This window comes from Diadema setosum, chromosome 5, assembly GCF_964275005.1.
Source record: "Diadema setosum chromosome 5, eeDiaSeto1, whole genome shotgun sequence".
Taxonomy (NCBI): domain Eukaryota; kingdom Metazoa; phylum Echinodermata; class Echinoidea; order Diadematoida; family Diadematidae; genus Diadema; species Diadema setosum.
This window is the reverse complement of record NC_092689.1, coordinates 9,065,786-9,093,304: the sequence shown is the minus strand read 5'-3', so window position 1 is coordinate 9,093,304 and position 27,519 is coordinate 9,065,786. Positions and strand designations below refer to the sequence as shown.

At 38.0% G+C, this 27,519-nt stretch overlaps 1 protein-coding gene across 1 annotated transcript in view; it reads right to left on the bottom strand.

Annotated features, from left to right (window-relative positions):
• Positions 1-19,035, bottom strand: part of LOC140229059 (cytochrome P450 4V2-like) — a 33,608-nt gene extending 14,573 nt beyond the window's left edge. Inside the window, exons 1-4 of the mRNA XM_072309319.1 lie at positions 18,782-19,035; positions 7,719-7,837; positions 2,927-3,012; positions 742-935 (exon numbers count right to left, since the gene is read on the bottom strand). Of these exons, the coding sequence (XP_072165420.1) occupies positions 742-935; positions 2,927-3,012; positions 7,719-7,837; positions 18,782-18,947 (565 nt within the window). The 5' untranslated portion in view covers positions 18,948-19,035. The remainder of the gene's footprint in view (positions 1-741; positions 936-2,926; positions 3,013-7,718; positions 7,838-18,781) is intronic.
• Between the last annotated feature and the right edge of the window lie 8,484 nt (positions 19,036-27,519).

Genomic DNA, 27,519 nt, shown 5'->3' with positions numbered 1-27,519 from the left:
AGAAAAAAAAACACTTTGCACAAACAATTTCACAAACAAACATAAGTGAACACACTGGAATGTGTAGGATTCAGTGATGTCAAACAGAGAGGGCAGATGGATGAGGAGCTATTAAAAGAGTATGTCACCGACAGACAGCGACATGAAGCATTTAAGAGCATTACACAAATGCTGTTTGGCAAAAATCACAGAATAATATCGATAGTGAGAAACTCACTTTTCTTCTAATCAATCTTTCTGAGCAAATTAGTTGAAATTTTCCTTTTTATAGCAGCTACATATTCATCACATGGGCTAGAAATATCAATATGGCTCTTGACGCAAAGCCTAATGAGAACATTTTCACAAGGCCAACTCATATTTCATATCTCTTCAATATTTCACAATATCAAAGAGTGAAAGACTCTATTCCACACAGATATGTCTCAATGATAACCTTCACACATCTTGCTAAATGGCAGATAGTTTGTCGGTATCAGTGAGACTGTAACCCCATCATGTTCCCTTATCCAAACAAACTCCCATTGCTGGTAAAACAGCAACAACTTGATAGCCTTTGAGCAATGAGATATGTACACTCATGGATATGAGTGGCAATTAGATACAACAAGCACAAGAGAGTTTGTTGAGATACCCTGATGAACAGATATGACAGTAGTGAGGATTGTCTACTGCCAGGGCGTGCAAAGCTTTGGCTCCATGCCTTATCATTCTGTCTTAATATTTGAACTCAAAGTTTACCGCAGATAATGTCCAGGACGCAGTACGTGATCTGGGGGAAGATGTTGATAGGCTCGGGGCTGTCGGCGAACTTTTCCAGCTTCTTCACCAGGACAGCGCTCTGCTCGTTGAAGACCTCCAGGAAGTTTTGGAGGATGGAGAAGTGGAAGGTTGGCGTCAGCATCTTGCGGCGGTGGAACCACTTCTTGCCCCAACTTCATGAAGACATCCATAACCAAAGGGAAAATAAATTGATAAATGAAAACAATGAACATATGCAATATAAGCTAGCAATGTGCACTAAAAGGGAGACAGTGTACATGTACACTGACTGTGTTCTCTACAAAGATTCTCCAGGTTTATTCAAAATAGACTAACCAAGGTCAACTTGGGGATAATCCATAAATATGTCTTATCTGTTGAATTCATAGCATCATAGTTATTGTACAATATAAATCTGAAAATAAAATGAGGTCCAATACCTATAGATAGAAACAAACAAAACAAATGGGCATACCTGTGAATAACTAAGTTTGTATCAAATAAACCAAATTGTGTCAAGTTGAATGGGATGAGAATACCAACTAATGCTCATATATCAAATCAATTGCAAATAATCACATGGGAAATATAGAGAATAACATGGTGCAATCCACACAAGTTTTATAAACTCTGCTAGGTGAATTTTCAATATGAAAATATATATGTCTACATTTTTTTTTTTTGCTTGGTTTTACAGTACTGGTTGAGGTAGGGATTCAAGTTTTGAACACTCCTATGTGAGATAATGAGAAACCTCTTATGAAATATGAAAGAGCATGTAATTTTAAGAAGGATTCAACATTTATTTGATGAAAATTGGTTTTGCAAATGGCTGAGATATCCAAAAAAAGTGATAATAATAAAAGGCGACAGGCCACGCCTTTTATAAGGATCTCTTTGTTTCACTTTGTTTTTGGATATCTCATTCATTTCAAAACCGATTTTCATCAAATAAACTTTTCCCTTAGAATTGCATGCTCTTTGACATCTCATAGCGTGGTTTCTGAATATCTCGCAAAACGTTAAAAGCTGAATCCTCACCTCGACCAGAACTGTACACACCCTTTAAAACAAGAAACTTTAACTTCACCTACATATCTCACACAAAAATACTCTTAACATCTACAAGTACTAACCGACTGCTTTTCATGGAAAAGCGAGAATAATACCAGATCCCTCAAAACACATGCCTGGAAGTGATAATCTCTCAAAGATCTGTACTTTTGCTTGATATCTTCTCTTTTTAGGATGATGGGGATTTTTTTTTTCCATCACAAAGGCTGGAGACACTGTAACACACTTGCTTATGGCTTTAAAAGTGGACCTTTGTAACAGAGACAGAAATCTTCAGCCAAGGCAAGGTCAGCCACGAGAGCTCTTCAAAGGTCAACATCATAATCCAAACAAGAGGTGGAGCCCCAGGCACAGATTGGTACTTTAATGATGAAATTGATACGGTGGATCTTGAAGGAGATATTACCTTAAATTTAATAGTATGTGGATTTATTGAATGCAGAAATATTAGAAGCTTTTTCATTTTTCTAGCATAATGAAAGGACATTTGACTTTAATACCTCTTTTACAAGGAAAGGAGAATAATGTCACTCTTAACATGTTACACATGTATGTACATCACTAAAAGGTCAAACAAATGTGTACTTTTTATTTTAAAAAATGACATACTTTAGAAATGTCTTAAATTTTTTTCCACATCCTTGTTCTACCATGACATCACAAATTGTTGTAGTATCCATTATTCAGCCATGGATCTAACCAACATGTAAAAATTCATAACTTTAGCAACAGATCGCCTGATTTTCCTCAAAACTTCATGGATGGGTACTACTACTATTTTTGCACTCACTTAATCTATATATTATTATGAGGTAAATTCCTCTTGGAGGGCAGTATCAAACCCTTGCACAGTACTATGGCATAGGAACAGGCCAAAGGATGCAATCCTTCTCAACTTATCATGAATGGGAGATCTAATACTGATGAACTTCTTTGCCATTAATTCCAGGCCATGGGTAAAGGGTGACTTGCTACTTGATTTCGTTTTTCACCCCAAGTGTAGTCAACAGGAAACAAGGCCAGGTTGGGAGAAGTGGTGTGGACGCAAAAAACAGGATAATCATCAAATTTTCTAGGGTATTCCACTTACCTCGTGAGAAGCCCTAAACCAAGCCAGGGATGCAAGAAGTCATAAATGTATCCCTTCTTTATGTGTCGGCTACTGCTCAGTATAACCTGAAAATACAAGACAGTGTGCGCAAATAGTACACATCAGCATGTTGAGTACTCATTATCAAATTCTTATATGACATGCATTAAAAATGAGATTCGAAAAAGACCAAAGTATCACCCCATCGAGTCGTTGGGGATATTTCCTTCCACATACACCACCTACATAATTGTCTATTATGTATTTGCTCATCTTCTTCACAATTTAGTGTCCTGTAGTGGATAAAGAGCTGTTGTTCACATAACCCCCCCCCCCCAAAAAAAAAAAAATAATAATAATAATAATAAATAAATAAATAATAATAATAATAATAAATAGATAAAATAAATAAATTAATCAAAATGATAAAAAAAATAATGATAAATAAGTAAATAAATAAAAATGATGTTAATAATAATGATAATGTTTCACAGGATTGTTGGGTTTGGTTAATAACATGTGCCATCTGACTAACAGCGATGCCTGCTTCCTATGAGGGATAGTACTGGCTGAAACTATTTTGGAGTAACTGTGGTTTCACTTTCTATAGAAGCTACACAAACAATTTCCTGCTCAACATTACAATTTCGGTACAGAGCTCAGATAACAAACCGACACGGAATTGCCCTATATTATTTCCCAATTGCTTCCTCCCCATTGTTCAATGCAGAGAATGTGGGGAAAATAACATTCTACACAATACTGCCTGTACAGCTTGCCTAAACTCAATAAGTGCTCATTTCAAGAAGTGCAATTTCAACTGTTTGGAATAGTTCATGATCCTTGGACTTGATCCAATGAGAAGCATGCTGTTATTCAAAAGGGAAGGAAGAACACGCACATATGGCATCTATGTGATTTTAAGGTGTCAGTCCTGAAGGACTTAAATGCTGTTCATATCTGTAAGTGTGGATGGGTAAACTATTTGTAATCACCTTCTCTTGGGGCTATGGGAAGAGAGTGCAGGGGAACAGTTGTTATGACAAAGCAGCCATACGTGTCACTAATGATTAGACAGTGACTTTGATGTGAATAAACAAATATGGATGGTGTAGACACAACACAACTGATGCCACACAGCAATTTTCATAGCATCTCAGGGTTTTCATCCTATTTCTTCTTGTTGTATCTCCTTTGAATTGTTTATCGATTATACCATCTCATGAAGCCTTCTAGAACTTTGATATTCATGAAAACTGATCAGTGAGTGCTTTCAGTCACTTGACAAGAAAATTTTCACATGTAAAACAGTTGAGAAGAAAGTGTGAAAATGGGAATTTATTACCCAACTGATACCACATGTTGGAATTTACTGTAAAATTGGATGTAAAAACAATTGCCTACAAACCAGATTAAGCTGCATGATATGGAGTGTAGCTACATCACCAGAGCTGGCACAGAACTTATGAAAATCACTTGATTTTGACAGTTTTAGGACGTCTTCTAGAGTAGAGATCCTATATCAGACATTAAGCAAATAATCAACGTTGGTGAAGGTGATGGGACAAACCATCACTTCCGAGGCGATCTGGATGTAGCTATCTTTCTGAAGCGCAGCCGAGGAAAGATAGCGTACACATTCAGATCGCCGAGGAAATGGGAATTACTGTACTCAACTGATACCACATGTTGGAATTTACTGTAAAATTGGATATAAAAACAATTGCCTACAAACCAGATAAAGCTGCACGATATGGAGTGTAGCTACATCACCAGAGCTGGCACAGAACTTATGAAAATCACTTGATTTTGACAGTTTTAGGACGTCTTCTAGAGATCCTATATCAGACATTAAGCAAATAATCAACGTTGGTGAAGGTGATGGGACAAACTATCACTTCCGAGGTGATATGGATGTAGCTATCTTTCCGAAGCGCAGCTGAGGAAAGATAGTGTACACATTCAGATCGCCGCGGAAGTGATAGTTTGTCTCATTGCCTGAAACTGAAAGTTGATTATTTGCTTTATATTCCACATCTAGGGTCCTAGAAATTCCCGTTTTATTCCACATCTGAAACCGTTTTAGCTGTCTTTAGGTATCCTTAGGAGGCTACGTGTGCACATAGATGACAAAACAATGAATTTGCTGCACGCACCGTGCGGCACCGAAGTGAAAGTGCGTTGCACTGTGTACTATCAAGTGACCTAGTTAAATGATAGTCCACAGTGCAACGCACTTTTATTTCGCGCGTACTCATCTCGCGTTAAGACTATGGACTGCCAGAGATCAGCAAAACAAACAGCTGACTTTATAGATGACAAAACAATGAATTTGCTGCGCGCACCGAGCGACACTGAAGGGAAAGTGCGTTGCACTGTGTACTATCAAGTGATGTGATGGGCAAAACAACGTGATCAGCTCTTGACCAATCCTATAGCAAGATTCTTAGTATGTGGAATATAATTTAAACTATCTTGGGTTGGAAATGGGTGAATGGGGAAATACTAACATCAGAAAATGCACAAAATCTAACAGGTGAATGGGAGGCACATAATGTTTGAACCACCTGCTGTGGTAAATGTTAAGTCAATGGTCAATTTGTCATTACAGCAGTCAACAGCATTACATCACCACAGCTCGGGTAAAAACACTGATGACAATTCAATGAGTGTTCTTGCTTTGAATTTCCAAGCAAAAGCCAAAGAGATGGGAGTCACTATAATGTCAAGTCCTGATGGATCATTATGGGCAAGAGAACAATGTACTGTATTATACGCAATACATTTAGCGAGTCTAATTTTTTGCAAATCGGGACTTCCTGATGATTTCACAAGTGGCTAAACTGGCGATTGTAGAGCCCTGTACTGAATGGAGAAATGTATGCATGCATTTACATGACATTCGTGTCGAGATCAGAGTAACTATTTGCATGTGTCTTTAAATTCTCAAATAGCACCTGACTCGTGAGATTTGCTAGAATAAAAACCTTTCATGAAATATTCAGTATATACAGTAAACAGTAAATGTTGCAGGATGATACGTTCATGTGGTGCATGGTTTGTAGTACTGCGGAAGTGCTAGGATAAGTAATACTACAAGGGCAGTGGCCAAAGTAAAAGAAATATTTTTGTATTTTTCTGTTTGTTGATGAAATGATCATTTCGTAACAATATGACAACAAATGACTGATTCGTAATGAAATAGGCCATGGGACACTTGGCACTCCATACAAATTGTCCATGGTTTAAACCATGGTTTCAATTGTATACCATCTTCGTGAATTTGGGCCATAGTGTTATGCATGTATTACCCAATAGAGATTCTCTTGAAAGTTTTTTTTTTTTTTTTTTTTTTGGGGGGGGGGGGCTAAAAGGTCAAAGGTCAAGTGAAAGTGCTAAATGTTAGTTCTTCCTTAAACTTTAATATAAAAGGGTCAAAAGTCAAGTAAAAATCCTCAAATCCCGAAATACCTGATAGCCATTCATCCAATTAAACCCAGTTCAAGGGAAGTGAATATTAAATATATTTGTGACAAACCTGTCATTCTGATATTTTGTCAATTACACTGTATGTGAAACTGTCATCACACATTGTCAAGACACTTATAGACCTATCAGGATAACCATGCATTATGGCGGAGGCATACCAGTTGCCATAACGACATTACTAGTTAAACTTGTGATGAGTAGTCATGTATCAGAAACTACTTCATCAATTCCTTCACTTTGAAGCATATATACTGACAATGAAATACAAAACACTTTCATTATCTCCTCATAAAACTTGTTTATCACTTTGAGTATATATTACTGCCAGTGAGACAGATGGCATGTCAAAAACGGGGGGGGGGGGGGGGGGGGGGGGGTGGGGGTGGGGGGTGGGGGGGGTGGGGGTGGTGGGAGGCAAAAGGAGAGGAAGCTTCAATGGATTTTGTTATGGCTGGATATGCCTACATATGATCATAACAGGCTATCATGTGAATGGTGACATACAATGTACAAGTATGTGAGGGGGATATGGTTGCAATGCACTTTTTGTGGTGAAGTACTTAATGTCAAACCTGGCTCGAGCAGTTTTTATTTTAGCAAGAGAAGTAAATATTTCCTTTTTCAATGGTCAACATTTCTGTTCCATACCTACAAATTGTAGTGCACACCCTGCAGCCCAATTTTAACAACTTTGATGTTAACCAGATCCACTTGAATATATATACCAGTAATGATAATTCATAGCTTGCCAATTCCATTTCCTTCAACTGGCAATTTGGCAAAAAGAGTCCTAGAAATGATCATTTCGTGCTTGACAGAAAAATATTAGAGTTTAATTAAAAGAATAAGAAAAAAAAAGAGTATTGTCTTTCACCCATCAAGCCATCAGAACTTCATTACTGCAGTTTGATACTTCACTGTTTTGTTATACTTTTGACCATTCATTGTGGTGTTCTGACTATAATATAGAATAAATACTTTTCCACTGTAAGTATGAGCCCTACATGGTCATATACCATAATTTATTCTCATTGCAGAATGATAAAAGGTCCCTAGATTGCTAAATTTTAAAAGGATTTTTTTTATTTGGCAACACATTTCAGAGTATAAAGATTAACATTTTCATCTCAAATTTGAAAATTTGTTTTGATTTTACAGAAACTTGTAAAAGCAGTAAATTCAAAGTTGCCAATTTGATGAAGCTGTCATAATTTCTGCAGTAAAAGTACCCCTAGACTTGATGAGTTCAGCAGTGAGATCATATCAGTAATCGGACTGCTACGTTCTACGTGCAGGTTCTCACCTCAACATCTCTCGCATTATAGGCAAGAATAAGAGGAATAGGCCCAAGCCAGATTCGAAGTATCCCCCTAGTTTTTTCATAGAACTCATTCACCCAATCCACGATCTGTAGGAAAAACTCTGCAATAAATGGAAGAAGAAAAAAATGAAATAAAGCAGTGTAAGAAAAAAAATCACAATGAAAATTAAGTTTTGATAACAAATTGCAAAAATGGTGCAAGCAAAACATGCTACATGAAAACTCAGGAAAACAATATTATCCATTTCAGCACCATCTTTTGTTTTTCGTGAAATGGACAGACAAAAAAATACTGAATATGGAAAAAGATCTTACAATTTGATCACGTGCAAAGTCTGAGAATCCCTTGATATGTACCTGGTACTGCTCAGACTTGATCAAATTACTTGACTTCTGAGTATATTTTGTATCAGATAATAGGCAAAGACAAACCTTTCCAGAAGATGAAGGAAACTGGAGATAAAGAGAGAGTGCTTCAATGGGGGAAGAGAAATCATTGTATGTCTTTACTTCAATGAGTGTGGTACTCATCCTTTTCTCCTTCAGTCATAGTGAAAGAGAAATAGTTGAAATTCTTACTTTCTGGTCAATGAGCTCACTCAATACACAATGGTTGTATGAAAGCTTTGTCCACGAATGAATGCACTGCTCGATAGTGTAAAACCAGAAATTTTTGTGTGCATGAAATTTTTGCAAATTTCACAAGGAGCCTAGTCAAAAGTAAAATGCACCCCAAAGTGTTTGTCTACACAATGCATTGAATGCTAGTGGTGTCTCAGTTTCATGCCGTAAAAAATGTTTTATGCTCCAATTCGCAAAAGTTTCATGCCGCAAATGCTTCTAGTGTTACAGTTACTTTTCATGAAGAACTCCATGAAAGCTTGGTTGATGACAAATATTAGAAATTGTAATTCTGCTGTAAGTTAGTCACGGAACAGCATGTTGCATTGAAATTGGGTGACTTGCATGAGAAACAGATGGAGGCATATGGTATCATGTGGGGGTGAGCCATCATGAGTTGTCATCTAAGACAAAAGGGCTCCAGTGCACTCTCGGATTAGCAGCACCCAGTTTGGGTCCTAAAAGACCTCACACAAAAGATTGCTGGTGGGACTACATTCCCTCAGTGTTCACACTGCAGGTGTAACGCTTGCCAGTGACCCTCACACAGGCAGGGGTCCCATGCATTCTTTAACCCGTTGAGGACAAACTGATTTTGCTACAACAAGCATTTCCCATAGGCACCTGCCCGAGTATATTTGGGGGGGGGGGGGGGCTCGTCCTCAACGGGTTAACCTGGCATAGTGCTCATTCACCATCATTTGCCCATCATTAAAGCTTATTATAGCTCCCCTGGGCCAAGGCTACTGTAGCAATCTGCATTGATTTCTGAATTGATGAATGACAACTGGCTGACAAGGACACTGAGGAACAAAAATATGGCTGCTTTCTCACTTGTGTGTATTAATCTGTAGCAACTGTGCATACTTTTGAAATTGTGTGTTGTTCAGATTAGATATCAATAGATATCAATTGTAATCAACTGTGTTTTGTTCAGCAGCATTTTACTACTGAGGAATGTGCTGACTTAAAAAAAAGGGGGGGGAAGAGAAAAACCTATTCACTATCTCAGTTGTTGCTTATACAAAAACATGCATGCACTCCTCAAAGAGTACAATATAAACCACCAGTATCACAGCCCATATCTCCTTGTCAAGTTCCTAATGAGCACTTCATAATTTCTGACATTGATATTTACAATGTATATTTTGCAGCCATCGCAGACATGTCAGTAGCTTTTATGTATACTTTATATTTCATGTTGTGTATTTTCTGTCTGTTATGGTTTTTATGAAGTATTGAATAAAATAACTGCTAAATGATAAATGCATTAAAACTGTAGTATTTCGCTTCCCCCCCCCCCCTTTCTTCTGTACACGCAATTATCTAACAAATATACCCACATCTATTAAGACTTCAGATATATCACAATCTAAAAAGAAATCAGCTGTATAAAATATTTGTGAACATTAAAGCACCCAAACATATTTGCGTGTGTAATCAACAACTAGGTATAGTGCTTTTGTACATTGTATACTGTATATTATGGAGTTTCAAGATTAAAAACTTGTATGTTGCACAATCTTCTCAGTCTAAGGATGAAAAGGCAGAAACACAAGAAAGAAAATCCACAACTACATCACTAGCACTATTTTGGGTAAGTTAAGAACCACATTCTCTGAGAAAATTGTGGTTTGTTAAAGGGAAGACAAACCCAAAGAGCAATGTGGATTGAGTAAAAGCAGCAAAATTAGTAGAACACATCAGTGAAAGTTTGAGGAAAATCGGACAATCGATGCAAAAGTTATGAATTTTTAAAGTTTTGGTGTTGGAACCGCTGGATGAGGAGACTACTAGAGGTTATGACGTATGAGAGGACCACAATATAAAGGAAATATAAAAGGAATTCCACAAAAATTCCCTTTTCTAGCAAAATGAAAGAGTTCTTGACTAACCGCTTTCAGAAAGCAGGGGAAATAAGTGCTACCCCTAACATATGTCAGTATCAAGTTGATGGAATATGTAATTTTCATGAAAAATGAATTTTCATTGAATTCCCTTTTTATTTTCTTTATATTGTAGTCCACTCATACGTCATAACCTCTAGTAGTCTCCTTACCCAGCAGTTGCAACACCAAAACTTTAAAAATTCGTAACTTTTGCATCGATTGCCCGATTTTCCTCAAATTTTCACTGATGTGCTCTATTAATATTACTGCTTTCACTCAATCCACATTGCTTTTTGGGTTTACTTTCCCTTTAATCCGAAGCTAGCAGCTTGCCCCACTAGTACCTGTGCAGCAAACAACATCATTGATAGCAAGATTATGACACATAAATGCAAGTAAAATTATGCCAGTTACAGTTCATTATATACCAAAGGTTCATTAATCTGAAAAAGGAAAAGGTTTGTAATTCTGAAGGTTCATTAGTACAGTAGACTAACAAACCTTCTGAATAATAAACCTTATGATTTTCAGATTAAGGAACCTTCGGATTAATGAACCTTCAGATTAATGTACCTTCAGAATAACACCACGAATGCGAAGATCAACAAGCCCTATCTAACTGTTGGATTAACAATCATCAGGGTATATTGAGTTCAAATTGAACGCTTTAAATCCTAACTAGAGATTGTAATTTGTCATCACTGACAAATTAAGGTGATCCGATTTTTTTTTAATCAATGATTCGAGTCCTGATCGTAATAGGCATGACAATACAAGTTTCATCTGTGTTTAGATACATTGGCCGTGTGAGGTTTAGATTCTCATTTAGAAAAGGGAGTCATATCTGCCATCTTTGGAACCAAATTCTGTATACACTGAATAACGAAGATACAGCAACGAATATATATGACCTTTGACCCACCTTTACACTCCCAAGATATCTGAAGAAAAAGAGGTTATTTTGTGAAATGATTCTTGCGACATCGTCTATATACGTGTGCAAAATATGGCAAAGATAGGACTGGTATTCACCAAGATACAAAATGCAACATTTATGACCTTTGACCCTTATTTACATACCCAAGATATTGTCCAATCAAGTAGTTGTTATTTTATGAAATAATGTACGTGACATGAACTAAACATGTGCAAAATATGGGGCTGATAGGGCGTGTTTTTCTTGAGTTATTGCCAAGAAAGTTGCAGAAAAAATAAATATCTCAACATATAGGAGATAACCTTTAATTTCAACAAAGTTTTTTATCGTGATCCCGACATCGTATGAATAACAAAGGGCAATTTAACGATGGCACAAAGTCTCAGCTACAACATATCAAAATCTGGGAGAAATTCACTGAAGGGTAAGTGAGGTAGTGTTCGATAAAGACAATCATGTCAATTTTCACATTAAAAAAAAATTCCCTCCCATAGAGATAACACGTCATAACGAAGATACAAAAAGAAGTACATATGTGACCGTGCACCTCAAAACGAACATAAAGTCGCACACACTGATTTTGCGTGAGGACTGGAAATAAGTGAAATGGGTCAATCTAGCCGAACTTGACTTTTACATATTTTCTGAGAGAGCGGGTCTTCTTTTACATTATGCTAAAATTTGGTATCATAAAACGGGCAGGAAAGTGTTTTTTTTTTAGCAGTTTATCTCGAACATTTTTGGTAGAATAGCGTGATTAGGTGTGTCTTTAGAATCCCCTTTTCATTTCTGAAAAACCTTGTCCTCACTCTTCACTTTCAACTCTAATAACTTTTGAAAGGATAGTGCTACTGCTTTGAAAGTTGGCATCAATTACGGACAGAATGAGTTAATGAGGCATGCTTAATTTCAGTTTAATTTGATAATCCCTTCATTGTTGTTACTCTGGTGGTTTACTTCCTGTTTTTTGTCCCATTCATCGCACAGCCAACACGGTTTGGCAAAGATTAAGCGCTTGAATAGACACTGTACTTCAGAGCCTATTTTCTCAGATCACACTTTTCCTGAGTTTGTGCTTTCTTTCCAATATTTAGATAGGTTAGGAGAGTCCATTTGATTTGATTTATACATCATTTTAAAGCTTGAAGTCTGCTCTTGCAGAATATGGTCTTAACTAAAAATTCATGTCTGGCGACTTTTTGTTTGTTTTGAGGTGCAGGGTCACATATGACCTTTGACCTCAATTTGCATAGACAAGATGGCATCTGAGTAAAAAGTAGTTATCTTGTGAAATGATCCTTGTAACATGGTCTTTGCGTGTGCAAAATATGGGAAAGATAAGACATGTATTCACTAAGATACAGGATGAAACACTTGTGACCTTTGACCCTAATTTACATACCCAAGATGGTGTCCGATCAAGTAGTTGCTATTTTATGAAATAATGTACGTGACATGAACTAAATATGTGCAAAATATGGAAGAGATAGAGGCCGTCTTTCTTGAGTTATTGCAAAGAAAGTTGCAGAAAGAAAGAAATATCTCAATACATCGAAGATAAGCCTGAATTTCAACCAAAATATTTGACGTGATCCCAACCTCGTATGAAAAAACGAAGGGCACACTCACGGTAACGCAAAGTCTCAGCTAGAACATATTAAAATCTGGGAGAAATTTACCGAAGGGTAAGTGAGCTAGTGCTCGATAAAGATAGTCATGTCAATTTTCATTTCCAGAAAAACTGCACTCCCATAGAGATAACACGTAAACTGGTCAAATTTGACAAGATTACTTTCAATCCATTTTTACGAGGTGATACCGTTATCCAATCAAAATATTGTAATGTTATGTTTGAAAGAACATTAAATAAGCTAAAACATACTGAAATCTGGGTGAAAATTGACAAATGACTAGTGAGATACGCTCGAATGAACTTGAAATTTGATGACGTCATTTTGAAAATTTACTTTTTTTACTTTATTAAGAAATTTTATATCTTTTAATCATTTTGTCAGCATTGCCACCCCATGAAATGACATGTAAAACTCATCAGCTGTCAAAATATGTAAAGAAAATGGGGGGTCACCGTCCATCCTGACGAGTAAAATCGGATTTAAAATTGGCAGTTTTTTGGCATAGTTGCACTGTATATCGCCATTGATGCGCGCGCGGAATTTCAACTTTGACGGGCCCGTATGACGTCATATTGAGTTGGATTGACGTGCAACTTGGTAGAAATATTCCTTGACATTTTAGACATCCGATCAAAGTGAAAAAACTGGAAATTTCAATTTCATATGAGCTGTGCGTGCGTATATGCGCGCGCGCGTACGCGTCCGTCCGATTTTTTCAATTTTTCAAAAAATGCTCCAAATGGTCTGAAACGTGTGCAAAAAAAATTTGAGCTCGATCTGAGCATACAAATTTTTCAACGCGCGCATACGCGCGCGTTTTGAGATAAAAAAGAATTATGAGAATATGATTAAAATTCGCTTGACTTGAAATATATGTGACGTAAATTTCATTGAAATATTTCATTCCATTAATGAGATATGCATGAAAATGTGTTTTCATATAATGACGTCATAGTGACGTCACGGTCGACTGATCACTATGATTTTACTTGCGCTGTCGTCTTTGCGACATGATACATACATGTTATAAGTTTGACATTCATAGGTAATGCACTTTCTGAGCTAACCTCTGCACAATTTTTGAGGAGAAAGAAATAAAGAAAGATTCCGTACAGAAACAATAGGTGATCCGAGAGGATACTCGGATCACCTAACAAAGTCTTTGCAACAGGCCTCGCTATGGAATATGTGTACCTCTGCAAACTCTGCTTTGTAAACTCCAATGAGAGGGTAGGGTCCGAGCCAGATGCGGATCATGCCATGCTGTCGATAAAGCTCAGACCACTCCTGCTGCTGAAGAAAGTATTCTGTCCCCAACAGGATTAAAGGGATGGTACAGTATTGGTGGAGATGAGAATTGGGCTTTTAACTTTTAGCGAGAAACCAAGAAAGCACCTATGATATAGTACAGAGCATACCATTTTAAGAGGAATTAAAAGTTTATTAGATGAAAATCGGGTTTGGAATGACTGAAACATCCAAAAACAAAGTAACACAAAACGATCGTAATAAAGTGTGGGTCCCACACTTTATTAGAATCGCTCTTTTTTGGATATCTCAGCCATTTCAAAACCAATTTTCATCAAATAAACATTGAATTCCTCATAGATTTACATGCTGTTTCATATTTCATAAGAGGTGTCTCATTATTTCACCAAGAAATGTTAGAAACCTGAAATTAGGTCTCAACCAAAACTGTATTCTAATCCCTTTCACAATCAAAAAGCAATGACCTGTGAAAATACTGTAGGTACCCACTTTGGTTGACCCCCCACCCCCCCCCCCCCCACCTATCCCATACCAAAGGCAAAACTGGATCCAACATGAAACAAATTGAAAATGCACTCACACTTACAGCATTTGAGCCCCATCATATCTGGTTTTCAGAAGATTTTTTTTTTTTGTAAAGATGTTCTAATTTCGGGATGCTGGTACCCCTGGGGACCACTTGTACAAATACCCACGTAATACTACCTGCTAGGTTTGGTAATATATTTTACCATTCATTTTCAAGAAGATGAAGATGTGAAATTTGGCCCTGGCCCAATTTTGGTGCCTCTCCCCCCCCCCCCCCCCACAGGGCCCCAAGGGGGGAATCCCTGGATCTGCCATTGAAACTGCAGGACCTAAAGTACTTACTCATAGCACTAACTTAGCTCTATCACTTTTGGCTCCAGAGAAGAAGACTTTTAAAGATTATATTTGGGGGCTATGGGCTCCCCAAGGGGCATGGGATGAGGGGCATGGTGCACAGCTGAACAATGACATCCTATCACCCACTGGATACTACCTGCCAAGTTTGGCGAAGATCAGTCATGAGCTGAAAATGTAAAAACTTACGGCATGATGCACAATGGAGGATTGACAACGTACGACAAATCACGGCGAATGACCGAAATAACTCGAGTGAGCTATTGCATTATGAATGTGGGACAGTCAACTACGGTAAGATAACATTGAATATATAAACTGTACAAGATGATTGCAGGTTTCCAAAAACAAAACAAAACAAAACAAAAAACAAAAACTGAATGTACTTAGTTCATGCATAATTCACAACATATACTGGTGGTAACTACGACTTGAAGGAAAGTCCATTCTGATAAAATGTTGCTTTGTATGAAAACAGAAAAATCAGAGGAGATCAGTACAGATTTTGTGAAAAACTTAGACACATAAAAATGCTACAAACAGATAAAGTTTAGAGAGTAAGACAAATTGGCAACTCTATGTAATGTAGGCGTTGACCAGCTCTACATTTGTTTGCACACAAAATTCACTCATTTTTGTGGGTTTTTTTTTTCATTTTCCCCTTTTCTTAAATATTTTGGCACAGATAGAACTTATTCGTTGACAAGTACGAGTATTTGCAAAAACGCCAATTGCTCTGTTAATATTATATACCATGAATAGATCTGAAGAAAATTTTTCTCAAGAGAAAAATGAAAATTTGTCACTTTCTGTGTACTAAGACAATGGAGAGCTACTCAACAGCTATATCACATAACGTAGCCAAGTTGTCTTGCTCTATAAATTTGAAAGAATTGTTAACTTTTTTTTTTGCATGTGTGCGTCTAATTTTCCCCTAAATTTTTACTGATCAACTTTTCTTATTTTTTTTTCTTTTTCCATACAAGGCACCATAATATCTGATGGAATTTTCCTTTAATTGCTTATTTGCTTTAATACAAAATGATTAATTTATGATAATTTTCATCCCTGCCCCTTCATTCAGGCTGAAGTAGGCAGGCATGGAATGGGGTGTTAACATATATGTAGTACTATACATAGTATGCACACAGCCAGCGGTGGCAATTTATAAAAACTTACACGCGCCTTTCTGCATTAATATAGTTAATGATTCATAACTCGGGTACTTGCTATATTTGATTGTCACTTTGGAACACACACCTCCAAAGAATAAGCAATTAGCTGTTCCACAAACATAATATGTCTGGACTTTGAACCCACTTTCATATCGATAACTCTCTGATTAGTACAAACTCAGGTAGGTATTATGATATTGAATTTTTACAAAGCAGCTACAACTAGAAATGTCGCTTTGGCGACTGGTATGCCTCCGCCATAATGCATGATTTTCCCAATAGGTCTAGATAGTACATGTGGACAATGTGTGATTACATTTTCACAAAATTGGCAAAATATTGAAATGACAAGTTTGTCACAAATGTGTTGAATGTTCACCTTCCTTGACCTAGGTTTAGTTGGATGAATAGGAGAGCATGTATCTAGGGATTTAAGGACTTTAACTTGACTTTGACCAATTCATACATTTAGGCATTGAGTAATTTTCAAGGTACAGGTGTGGAGAAAAAGTGCAATTTCTGAATTGAATAGTAAATTGTTACCATTTTCATCTGGCCCTTGACCCTAAAATTCATAAGATAATCACTTTCAGGTAGAACATGCATAATCTGTACTAAGTTTCAAAATAACTTGAGCCACTTCGAGATATGGAGGAAAAAGTTAGTTCAGCACTTTCACTTGATCTTTGACCTTTTGACCTTTGAGGCAAAAAAAGAAGAAAAAAAAAACTTTTCAGAGAATTTCTATTAGGTTACACATGCATACACCAAGTGTAAAAAAAATAATAACCCTGCTGGCATTGCATAAATATGAGGGAAATAGTAAAATTTTGAAGTGTTGCACTTGACCTTTGACCCCTGACCTTTGACCCCATGAACCCTACATTCTCTAGATAATCACTTCCAGTCAGTACATGTATATACTATGTTCCATGAAGATACCTTGAACAATTTTCCAAGGCACGGAGAAAAAAAGAAGTTTTGATATTTTTACTTGACCTTTTGACCTTTGACCTTTGACCTCATGACCCAAACTTTCACCAGAGAATCTTAATTGGGTAATACATGTATACACTAAGTTTCAAGAAAATATCTTCAGGCATTCAATAGATATGGCGAAAATAGTGAAATTTCATGTATTTGACCCTGACCTTTTGACCTTTGACCTTTGACCTCATGACGCAAACTTTCACCAGAGAATCTTAATTGGGTAATACATGTATACACTAAGTTTCAAGAAAATATCTTCAGGCATTCAATAGATATGGTGGAAATAGTGAAATTTTATGTATTTGACCTTGACCTTTTGACCTTTGACCTTGAGCATGTGCACCCAAAAGTTGATAGGCACAACTTCACCCCCTAATACACATACATGCCAAGTTTCATTAGGATACCTCAACAGGTTTTGATAGTTACCTTGTCCACAAAATTCATTACGGACGGACGGAAGGACGGACGGACAGACGGACGGACGGACGGAAGGACGGACGGATGGACGGACGGACGGACGGACGGACGGACGGACAACCCGAAAACATAATGCCTCCGGCACCACTTCGTGGCGGAGGCATAATAAAAACAATGAATTGAGAGGTTATCAAGTCATTTAATTGAAAGACTGAGAATTTCGTCCTGCTTTAGTTATAACTGTTTACTTTAAAGTAATTTGTTGGTCACATCTTTATGAAAGACAGCTTAGCACACATCAAAGACATTTGAGGGCAAAAATATTCCTTTTATACTAAATCTTATCATGTCACATTTTTTTTTTTTTTTTGCTTGAAAGGCCCAAACTATGTGCATTTTTGTGCCCTTTTGCTCAAAGTTTAGAGCCTCTTGTGTGTCCTTCAATAAGAAGTTGCATTAAAGGGGATGGCTAGTAACTGATCAGTGGGAATCAGTGGGAATGCTGGGGATGATTGTTCCAAGTATTAAATGTGCAGTTTAATGTTTCCAGGTTAGCATGCCTGTACAGTACTGTAAAAATTAACTGCACATTATACTCGAATACAGTGTATGAGACTATTCTGAAGCAAATAATTTTCACACAATAGATATATAATGTACTCTTAAATAAATCCCACAAGGATTGGAACAATCATCCCCCAGCATTCCCACTGATCAGTTACTAGCCATCCCCTTTAATGTGCTTATATCTGTGTAAATTGTCCACTTTTATCACTTCAAAAAAAAAATCACAAAAAAAAAAAATCCGAGTAGCAATAGTTTACATGAAAATTTATGCAGCCTACATGTATGTGTAGCTGACAGTTTTGCTTGATTGGTTGGTGTGGTATATTGAAAACAAGAGCACATAGGTTTGAATTTGACTTGTCAGTTGAACATTAGGCCAAGCAAAAAAAACAAAAAAAAAAACAAACAAACTCATCCTTGCCCGCATAATCATTTCTCCGCTGCATCAAGAGTTTTTCTTTTTTTTTCTTTCTTTCTTTTTTTTTTTGGGGGGGGGGGGTTAACAATAAAGAGACAAAATTTTGCACATGAACAGCCTACATATTGTACCATAAAAAGTGAAAATGCCCCCAAAAATGATTTTAAAAATTGTTTGGAAGACAGCACTATCAACAGTCTGACCCTCTGATTTTTTGACCACTCATGTAACGACTTGTCCTACCTCTTGGATCGTGCTTGAACTGGTGTGCATTGCCGAGGATGGGAATGGCTGGAGGTCCGTGGAACTTATTGATGAGGACGTACACGCGCAGGATCCTGGCCAGGAAGTAAGTCATGATGGAAGTTGCTATGACGACCACAGATGCGATGCCGACTCCCACTGCCATGGCTGGAGTCTGAGAGCAGGCGATGAGTGAGGAATTTCAGAATAAACCGAAAACAGGTGTTGGCACTGACAATGACACAACGGCAATCTTCGATATTTAATCTGTGGTGATTTAAAGAGAACAGTTGAAAAAGGTCAATTGAATTAAATGGGCAGTGATGTTGTGGGTTTGTTTGTTTTTTTAATTGTTGTGGCTTATTTTTCAACCAAGCTTCCCATTTCACTTCTAGTTTCAGTGATGACACGACATTTGTTCCTGCGACAATTGCTCCAGTCTTATTCTATCTAAAAACTTAGGGTCAGGGTTGTGATAGGGTTTTAGGATTACATAGTTTGATGTGAGGATTAGGATTAGGATTAAGCTCAGAGGTCACACATCAATTTACTAAAGTGTGTTAAATTTCAATTCAAATTTTTATGTGCTTTAGGCTGCATTTATCATCTTTCCCCAGTTTAAAAAGTCGTTTCCAAAGCCCTTTCGAAAGCCGTTTCCAAAGTCCTTTAAAAACGGCTTCCAAAATAGTTGCGTTTATCAACTCATCGCAAACACGAAAGCTGGCCTTGTCACTGCGCAGCTGCATTGCACATTTTGACCCGAGGAGAAGGCATGGTTTGTAACCGCAGTATAAAGCCGTTTCAAAACAGCTTTGCGTTTATCTCGCTTCAAAGGGCTTCTAGAAACATGTTTCTGGAAACCTGTTTCGGAAAGCACAAATTTGCTGTTTTCAAAAAGGCTTTCCGAACCCCATAATCAAAACAGCTTTGCGTTTACCATCTCGTAAAAATTCCCTGAAAGCCGTCTGGAAAACCTGTTTCTGCCGAGAAAAAGAGTTGATAAATGCACCTATAGATTGATTCTTTGAGGACTTTTCATTCTGAGTTTTGCATATGAGTATAAGTCCCAAGGGTCTGCAGGAATAAAAAGTACACGTACACAAACACACACACACAAACAAACACATACAATACAAATTTGCATGTACATGTATACCGTAAGCTATTTAGTAACTGAAGCCTACAGGATATCAGCTAATTTTTAATCACGCCACACTGTGAGCAGAATATTGAATTGCATGGGCAACCCTGTCCACAGACCGTATGCAAATTGGCAGCAGGCTAGAATGAGAAATCAGTGATGGGTGTATGGATAAGTAGGGGCGGATCCAGGAATTCAGCAGAGGGGGGCGCAACTAATATTTCTGGTGCCACTTCCGGGTTTCATCATTTCATTTTTTTTTTCTTTTGATTTTAACGAAAAATAAAGGGGGGGGGGCATGCATGTGCTGGTTGTGCCCCCCTCTGGATACGCCACTGGATAAGGGAGTATTACACAAACACCCGTTTATAGTGTTACCCCTTATTAAAGAGCATATTATACACTGTTACACAGCACTGTCTCTGTTGGCACAGCATCTGGTCTGGCTACACTTTTCCAAAAGTATGCAATATACCATCAATCATCATAAAATTTGTTATTTAGTCATCAATTAAATAGTGCATCTGACATGAATTACAAACATCTGTGCCCTAGGCCTTTACTGTGTTCACAAAATATGAAAGATTGCGAAGTGATTTTTTTTTTTTTAACACTACAAACTTGATACTGTAAGTAAATATGTGACATTCGTTGGCACAAACCTGTTTTAGACCAAGGTCTTTTATGTAAGATACAGATTTAAAGGGTGTGTACAGTTCTGGTTGAGGTGAGGATTTAGCTTTTAACGTTTTGCGAGATATTCAGAAACGACTCTATGAGATGTCAAAGACCATGCAATTCTAAGGGGTATCAAAAGTTTGGTTCTAGGAACAGTACCCCCTGGAAAACCACCCTCCGGATAACTACCACCCGGATAATTACCCCCCAGGAAAATTACCCCCTAAGGCAACTACCCCCCCCCCCCCCCCCGGACAGCTACCCTCCAAGGGCAATTACCCTCCAGGGTAATTACCCCCCCCCCCCCCCCCCCCCGGACAACTACCCTCCTAGGGCAATCACCCCCCAGGGCTATTCCCCCTTAGGAAAACTACCCCCTGGATAACTACCCCTCGGATAACTACCCCTGGATAACTACCCCCTCGGATAACTACCCCCTGGATAACTACCCCTCGGATAACTACCCCTGGATAACTACCCCCTCGGATAACTACCCCCTGGATAACTACCCCCCGGAGAACTACCCCCTGGGTAACTACCCCCCCCCCCCCCGGATAACTACCCCCCGGATAATTACCCCCCCCGGATAATTACCCCCCCGGATAATTACCCTCCGGATAACTACCCCCCAGATGATTACCACCAGTATAATTATCCCCAGGTTAACTACCCCTTCCTCCGATAACTAGACCCCATATAACTTCCACCCGATAACTACCCCCTCCGATAACTTCCCGTGAATGATTACCCCGGACAAGTAGGCCTATAACTCCCCCTCCCCTATATAACTATCAAAAGGAAAATTACCCCCAGGACAGTGCACCAATCAATTACCCCCTGGATAACTACCTCCCGGGTCATTGCCCCCCCCCCCCCTCCAACTTTTACTTTTAATAAAAAGAATATTATTACTACAGGAAACGAAGTTCTTTGTATCATTTGCCAGGAATCACGGAGATGCCATACTGATACTTCATCTTATGAAAACAACATCTTATAAGGATTTACGATATGTATCGTTTGCATTTAGGACGATTTATGTACAAGCTTAATTCCTCCCTTCTGTATTTTGACTCTATGTTCATTAAAAACGAAACTGTCCCTGCATATCCTACCCGGTAATCCAGTAAATGTCAATGCCTTTAACCAAAACTATTTTCGCTAAATCTGTATTTTCTTTTACTGTTCCGAAATTTCGGATTTCTCTTGATAGTAGTATAAAAGAAGTTTTAAGTTTGAATGCCTTTACCATTGAACTAAAGACATTTTGAAGAAATGTTACACTTCACTTTTAGCATTTTTTTTTTTAACCACAATCGTCTATCGTTTACCACAACTCCATGTAACACTTCTTTATTTTGAGGAGCTTATATCTCATTCCTCACGTGCCCTGGTTTTGACCCATCATCTTCCGAGTCCCTCTCGCTTTTCTCTGTCCATGTACCGTGAAGGTAGTCTATTCCTGTCATTCATTACTCACCTTTCCTCTTTCTCTCATTAAAAGGGATTTATCTCGTGTGTGTTCATGTGCAGTGCACTCCCGTTAGGACGAAATGCCCAGGACCGACAGTTGTTTGTTTGTTTGTTTGTTTGTTTTTTTCGTTTTAGCGAAATATCGTTATAATAATATGCAATGTGTAACGAAAAGAAGGAAACCACGCATAAAAATAAATTTCTGTTTGTTGAATCCTCATCATACGCTGGAAAGCTATGTGAAATGGGAGAGTACCTTTTTAATTTCGTTTAAATATTACATTTTAAAAAGAGCATAAAGTTGTTTGTGTTGTCACACATGTGTAGAAAATGACGGTGTAGGATTTGGTTACAGTTCGATATTCCAAAGGTTATTTATTTTTTTGTTTTTTTACTTAACTACGTTACTCCGAAGGCTCCTTATTCCGAAGTTTTGCCATTCCCGGGATTCCGATGGTTTGTTTATCTGAAGGTTCGCATTTCCGAAGAATCATTATTCCGAAAGTTCATAATTTAAGTTAAAATAATATATTGTTCATTCTCCGAAGGTTCGTTGATCTGAAAATGAAATGAGGTTCGTCATTCTGAAGGTTAACTATAAATAAAAAAAAAAAAAATGAGAAAGGTTCACTATTCAGAAAGTTCGTTGTTCCGAAGGCTTTTTCATCCGAAATGAAATAAGGTTCGTTATTCCGAAGAAAGTTTGTTAATGAAAAAAAAATAGACAGGTTAGTTATTTCGAAGATTTATTTATCTTAAGACGATTATAAGGATTGCAATTCTTAAGTTTTGTTAGTGTACTCACCTTTTTCCACCATAGATTAACGATTCTTTTTGTAATGTTCCGATTAACGAACGTTTTGAATTCCTATCATTTTCGGACTAACGAACCGTATAAGAATAAGAACCATATTTTATCATGGGATTAACGAACCTTTGGAATAACGCCAAAATGTGCTTAATATTTCATTTCCGAACTATTACGGACATTTAGTTGTATCAAAATCTGTGTGTTTTGTATCAAAGGACTTCGGAACAATGAAACAAACCTTATCTGAATTCAGATTATTGTATTACAATAACGCAAGTTCCCCTCGGAAACTGTGCGTGATACACGGAGTGAACATAGAATGATGTGAAGCGTTCGCTCATGCATGCAGAGACGCTATAAAAATGCTTGTTCCGCTACGCATTTTCGAATGCGATCCGCATTTCGTTGTAAAGGAGCACATTTCTTTTGTTTTTCTTTGTCAGTGGCGCTCAGAAAAGACTGCGTGGTAACGAAAATTTTGTTATAACCGTCTTCGTTATAAGCGAATTTTGTACCATAGACTTTAATGGCGATAATGTTGGGACCAGAAGTTTTGCTTCGTTATAACGAAATTTCGTTATAACCGTGTTCGTTGTAACGGGAGTTCACTGTATCTTTATTTGTGTACTTCGTTTCTGTCTTAATTTGCTTTCTTTGCATTGTTTCATCAATTTTGTAACTATTTTACTGTTATACCGTTAACACTCATTTCAGAATTGCCCTACTGCATCATTGGGCATTAACAACTAGTACTTATCAAGGATGTGGGAAGAGATTGTCACCTCCTTGGTATGATCACCGCGGAGCATTACCTCCCTTGACAATTACTCCTTATTAAAATTAGGCTCCAACCAATCACCCCTCTTACAGTAACTCTCCCCCAGAAAATTACGTGTCTCATTTTTATTTTCGAACAACGTTTGTTATTTGAATTGGAAAAAAAAAAAAAAAAAACATTTTTTCATATCGTCTGGTTTTAGTCGAGACCTAACTTCAGGTTTTAAACATCTTTTGGGTGAGATAATTAGAAACCCCTTACGAAATATTAAAGAGCATGTTTTTCCAAGAAGGTTTCAAATTTTTGTGAAAAAAAAAAAATACTCTTGAAATGGCCGGGATAAAACAGAGCAGCCCTATAATGCAAAAAGGATTCTGTCAACTACAACTCTCTATAGATCTATTCAAAAAGAGGGTGCAGGACAAAAGACTTCGTTAACAACTAGGGGTGTTTTGTAAAAAAAAAAAAAAAAGAAGAAAAAAAGAAAAAAGAAATACCGTTAAACTCGTAATATTTTACTCTTTCTAATCAGACTAACTTATATTTGAACTTGATTTCAGTGTCGAGAACATTTAATTTGAAAACTAGCACACTTCTACTTGTATGTAAAACAAGCTGTAATTTTACTCTTATGACAGATTAGGGCACCGTTTGATAAAAGTTGCCAGTTATGACATCTTTTTAGTCTCTAATAATTTCAATAAAACCATGTGTTCTGCTTGATTGATAAGCTCGAGTCACTGTATGACTTGTTACCATGGACCTGCTTTGATCGACCTACAACGATTGGTAATTGTGTGGAACTGACAGCTTATCAGGACTGATAACTTTTATAAAACTGTGCCCGGATCCTATCAGAAATTATGGCTTTAATCGAAGGGTCCCTCGCTAATGTTAAGGGAATATGAATTGCAGTGCAATCAACTCTCCTTTTCTTATGTTTATCGTCTAATGTGTTATAACGGTAGAAAATGACAAGCCAAAAGAGTAAATGATGACAGTGTAAGAGAAAGGTGCATCTTCTGATATGGTGTTATGAACTTATGGAAAAATTACGACGGGTGGTAACTTTCGGGGGCGGGGTTCGGGGTATGATTAAGGGGGGGGGGGGTAGTAATCCGGGTGGTAGTTATCCTGGGGGTAGTTATCCGGGGAGTGATTATCCGGGTGGTAGTTATCCGGGGGTAGTTATCCGGGGGGTAGTTATCCGGGGAGTTGTTATCCGGGTGGTAGTTATCCAGGGGGTAGTTATCCGGGGGGTAGTTACCCAGGGGGTAGTTATCCGGGAGGTAGTTGTCCAGGGGGTAGTTATCCGGGGGGTAGTTATCCAGGGGGTAGCTATCCGGGTGGTAGTTATCTGGGGGGTAGTTATCCAGGGGGTAGTCATCCAGGGGGTAGTCATCCAGGGGGTAATTATCTGGGGGGTAGATGTCCTAGGGGTAATTGCCATTGGGGGTAGTTGCCCTAGGAGGGTAGATGACCGGGTGGTAGTTGTCCTAGGGGGTAATGGCCCTGGAGGGTGATTGCCCTAGGAGGGTAGTTGTCCGGGGGGTAGTTGCCCTTGGGGGGAATAGACCTGGTGGGTAATCATCCGGGTGGTAGTTATCCGGAGGGTGGTTGCCCAGGGGGTAAGTGCCCGGATACGCAAAAGTTTATTTGATGAAAATTGGTTTTGAAATGGCTGAGATACCGATATCTAAAACAAGGTGAAACAAAGAGATCCTAATAAAAGGCGTGGCCTGTTGCCTATTAATTATCATTATCACTTTTTTGGATATCTCAGCCATTTGAAAAACAATTTTCATCAAATAAACGTTTCTGGTTGAATCCTTCTTAAAATTACATGCTCTTTCAGATTTCAAAAGAGGTTTCTCATTATCTCACTTAGGAAAGTTCAAAACATGAATGAATCCCCACCTAAGCCAGAACTGTAAAGTCCCTTTAAGCTAAAATCTGTGCTCTAAGCTCTAATAATTCATGGGGAAACAGTTACCATGCATAGAAAACGAGAGCAACGCAAAAGTCCCATACCGGTACTTCTAGAATGATGCACTGCTCGCATTTCACTTTCAGGCCAATCAGCTCAATCAGCATGACTATGAGTTACTAATGACCTCCTCAACTGCTGGGTATACATGGTATAGTCAATGTAGCATGATGTAGTACCTCCTTGGTTTGGTATGACGCCATTGACGGTGCATATACAAATTCAGTGACACTTCCGTGGTAAACAAAGACAACGGCAACGCCAATATTGACATGGTGCGGACGAGGTGCTACCAGCCTAGTAGCATAGGCCCTAGTATTTGACAGGTGCAGGTGTCACTTGTAAACCGCACTGCACCGGCGCTGTAACATACAGCGCCCCAGTCCTTATTGCACACAAACTGTCGACTGAATAAAATAACCAACGTTAGATCTAGTAAACAAGGAGTTATCTCAGCTGAGCTAGTCTCACCTGGGCCTGGCTTCGATTCTCTTAGTTGTTTATTTTTTCTACGGCTGATTGAGGAAATCCGAGACTCGATCCGTGTGTCAAGAGGGAGGTTGAAGTCAATTCCCGAGCTCTTCTACCAAGTTCTTGCTTCTCAGCAAATCGCAGAATGTCGAATCCACAGGTGTCGATAATATGTGTCCTCGCCTCGGAGGATTTTACTAGTAGGAGTTTTCTCTCGCTGTTACCCACCACCACAGCGCCCGCCGCGATACCTTCACCACAACCGTACCCCTGCGCTGCCAGGGTACTCTGGTACGTGATGGTAGATTATACCAAAGATCGTACGTGTTGATTATACCAAGAGTACAGTACAACTTCACTGTAAATACACACGGTATAATAGACTTATAATACAGTACATGAACAACACGTTTCACACGCAATCCTCTGTCGGCAGTGGTGCGACCGCAGTTCATTGTAAGATTTGTAAGATTTTATTGACTCTATCGACCCCCTCTCGGGGTATGAGAGTACAAACATATTTACAATATATGAATACCAAAATATAAGTGATAATGTACATGTACGTGCGAAAATAACAGATATAAATAAATATGTTTACAAAACAAGGCGTAAAGGACGTTTAACTACTCTACCACTACGTGTACAAACATTCACATCTACTTTACTTTCACAAAAATACTGTCTTTCTTCTTTGGTATTGAAGAGAACTGAAACATAATAATTCTGACAAATTTGGCTAGTTTTTTCATAAAACAGCTCCCAGGATGATAAAGCTGTGGCGTGCGTGTATTCAACAGCGGGGTACAAAGTTGGGGGGGGGGGGCGTTGTTGCCGAAATATTGGTGTTATCTTGGTCTTGGTCTTATTTCTTTTGAGAGTGGTATGGGCAACTTCTTGTAGCAACAGCCGATCAGAAAGCGGAATTCTTGTCATTACCATGACACTTGGTATTGCAGCAAGAGTTGCTAATATAGCAACTTTTTATGAAATACATCCAGAGTACACACCTCTGAATTCCACTGCATCAATATCTGTATAATATCATTTTACCAGGTTAGAAATCAATTACATCTGCACAAAATCAAACAAGAAATGTTTCAAGTTTCAAGTTTTAAGTTTTATTCAAAGTTTCCACAATACAAAAATTTACATAAAAGCAATAATATGTAACAAGGAATACATTGTTGAATATATGCGTTTAAAACAATTTGCAGAATATTTGAATATAAATTGACAATGCATGTAGATGCATTATACAAATGTAGATGTAAAGTGGAGGGGTCTTAGAAAAGCAAGCTTGTATAATAAGACCCCTGAAAGGCAAGTTAAGACATGTGATATAACAACTCACAAATATATACAAACATATTAAAGCTACAGAATAATTTTAGTGGAA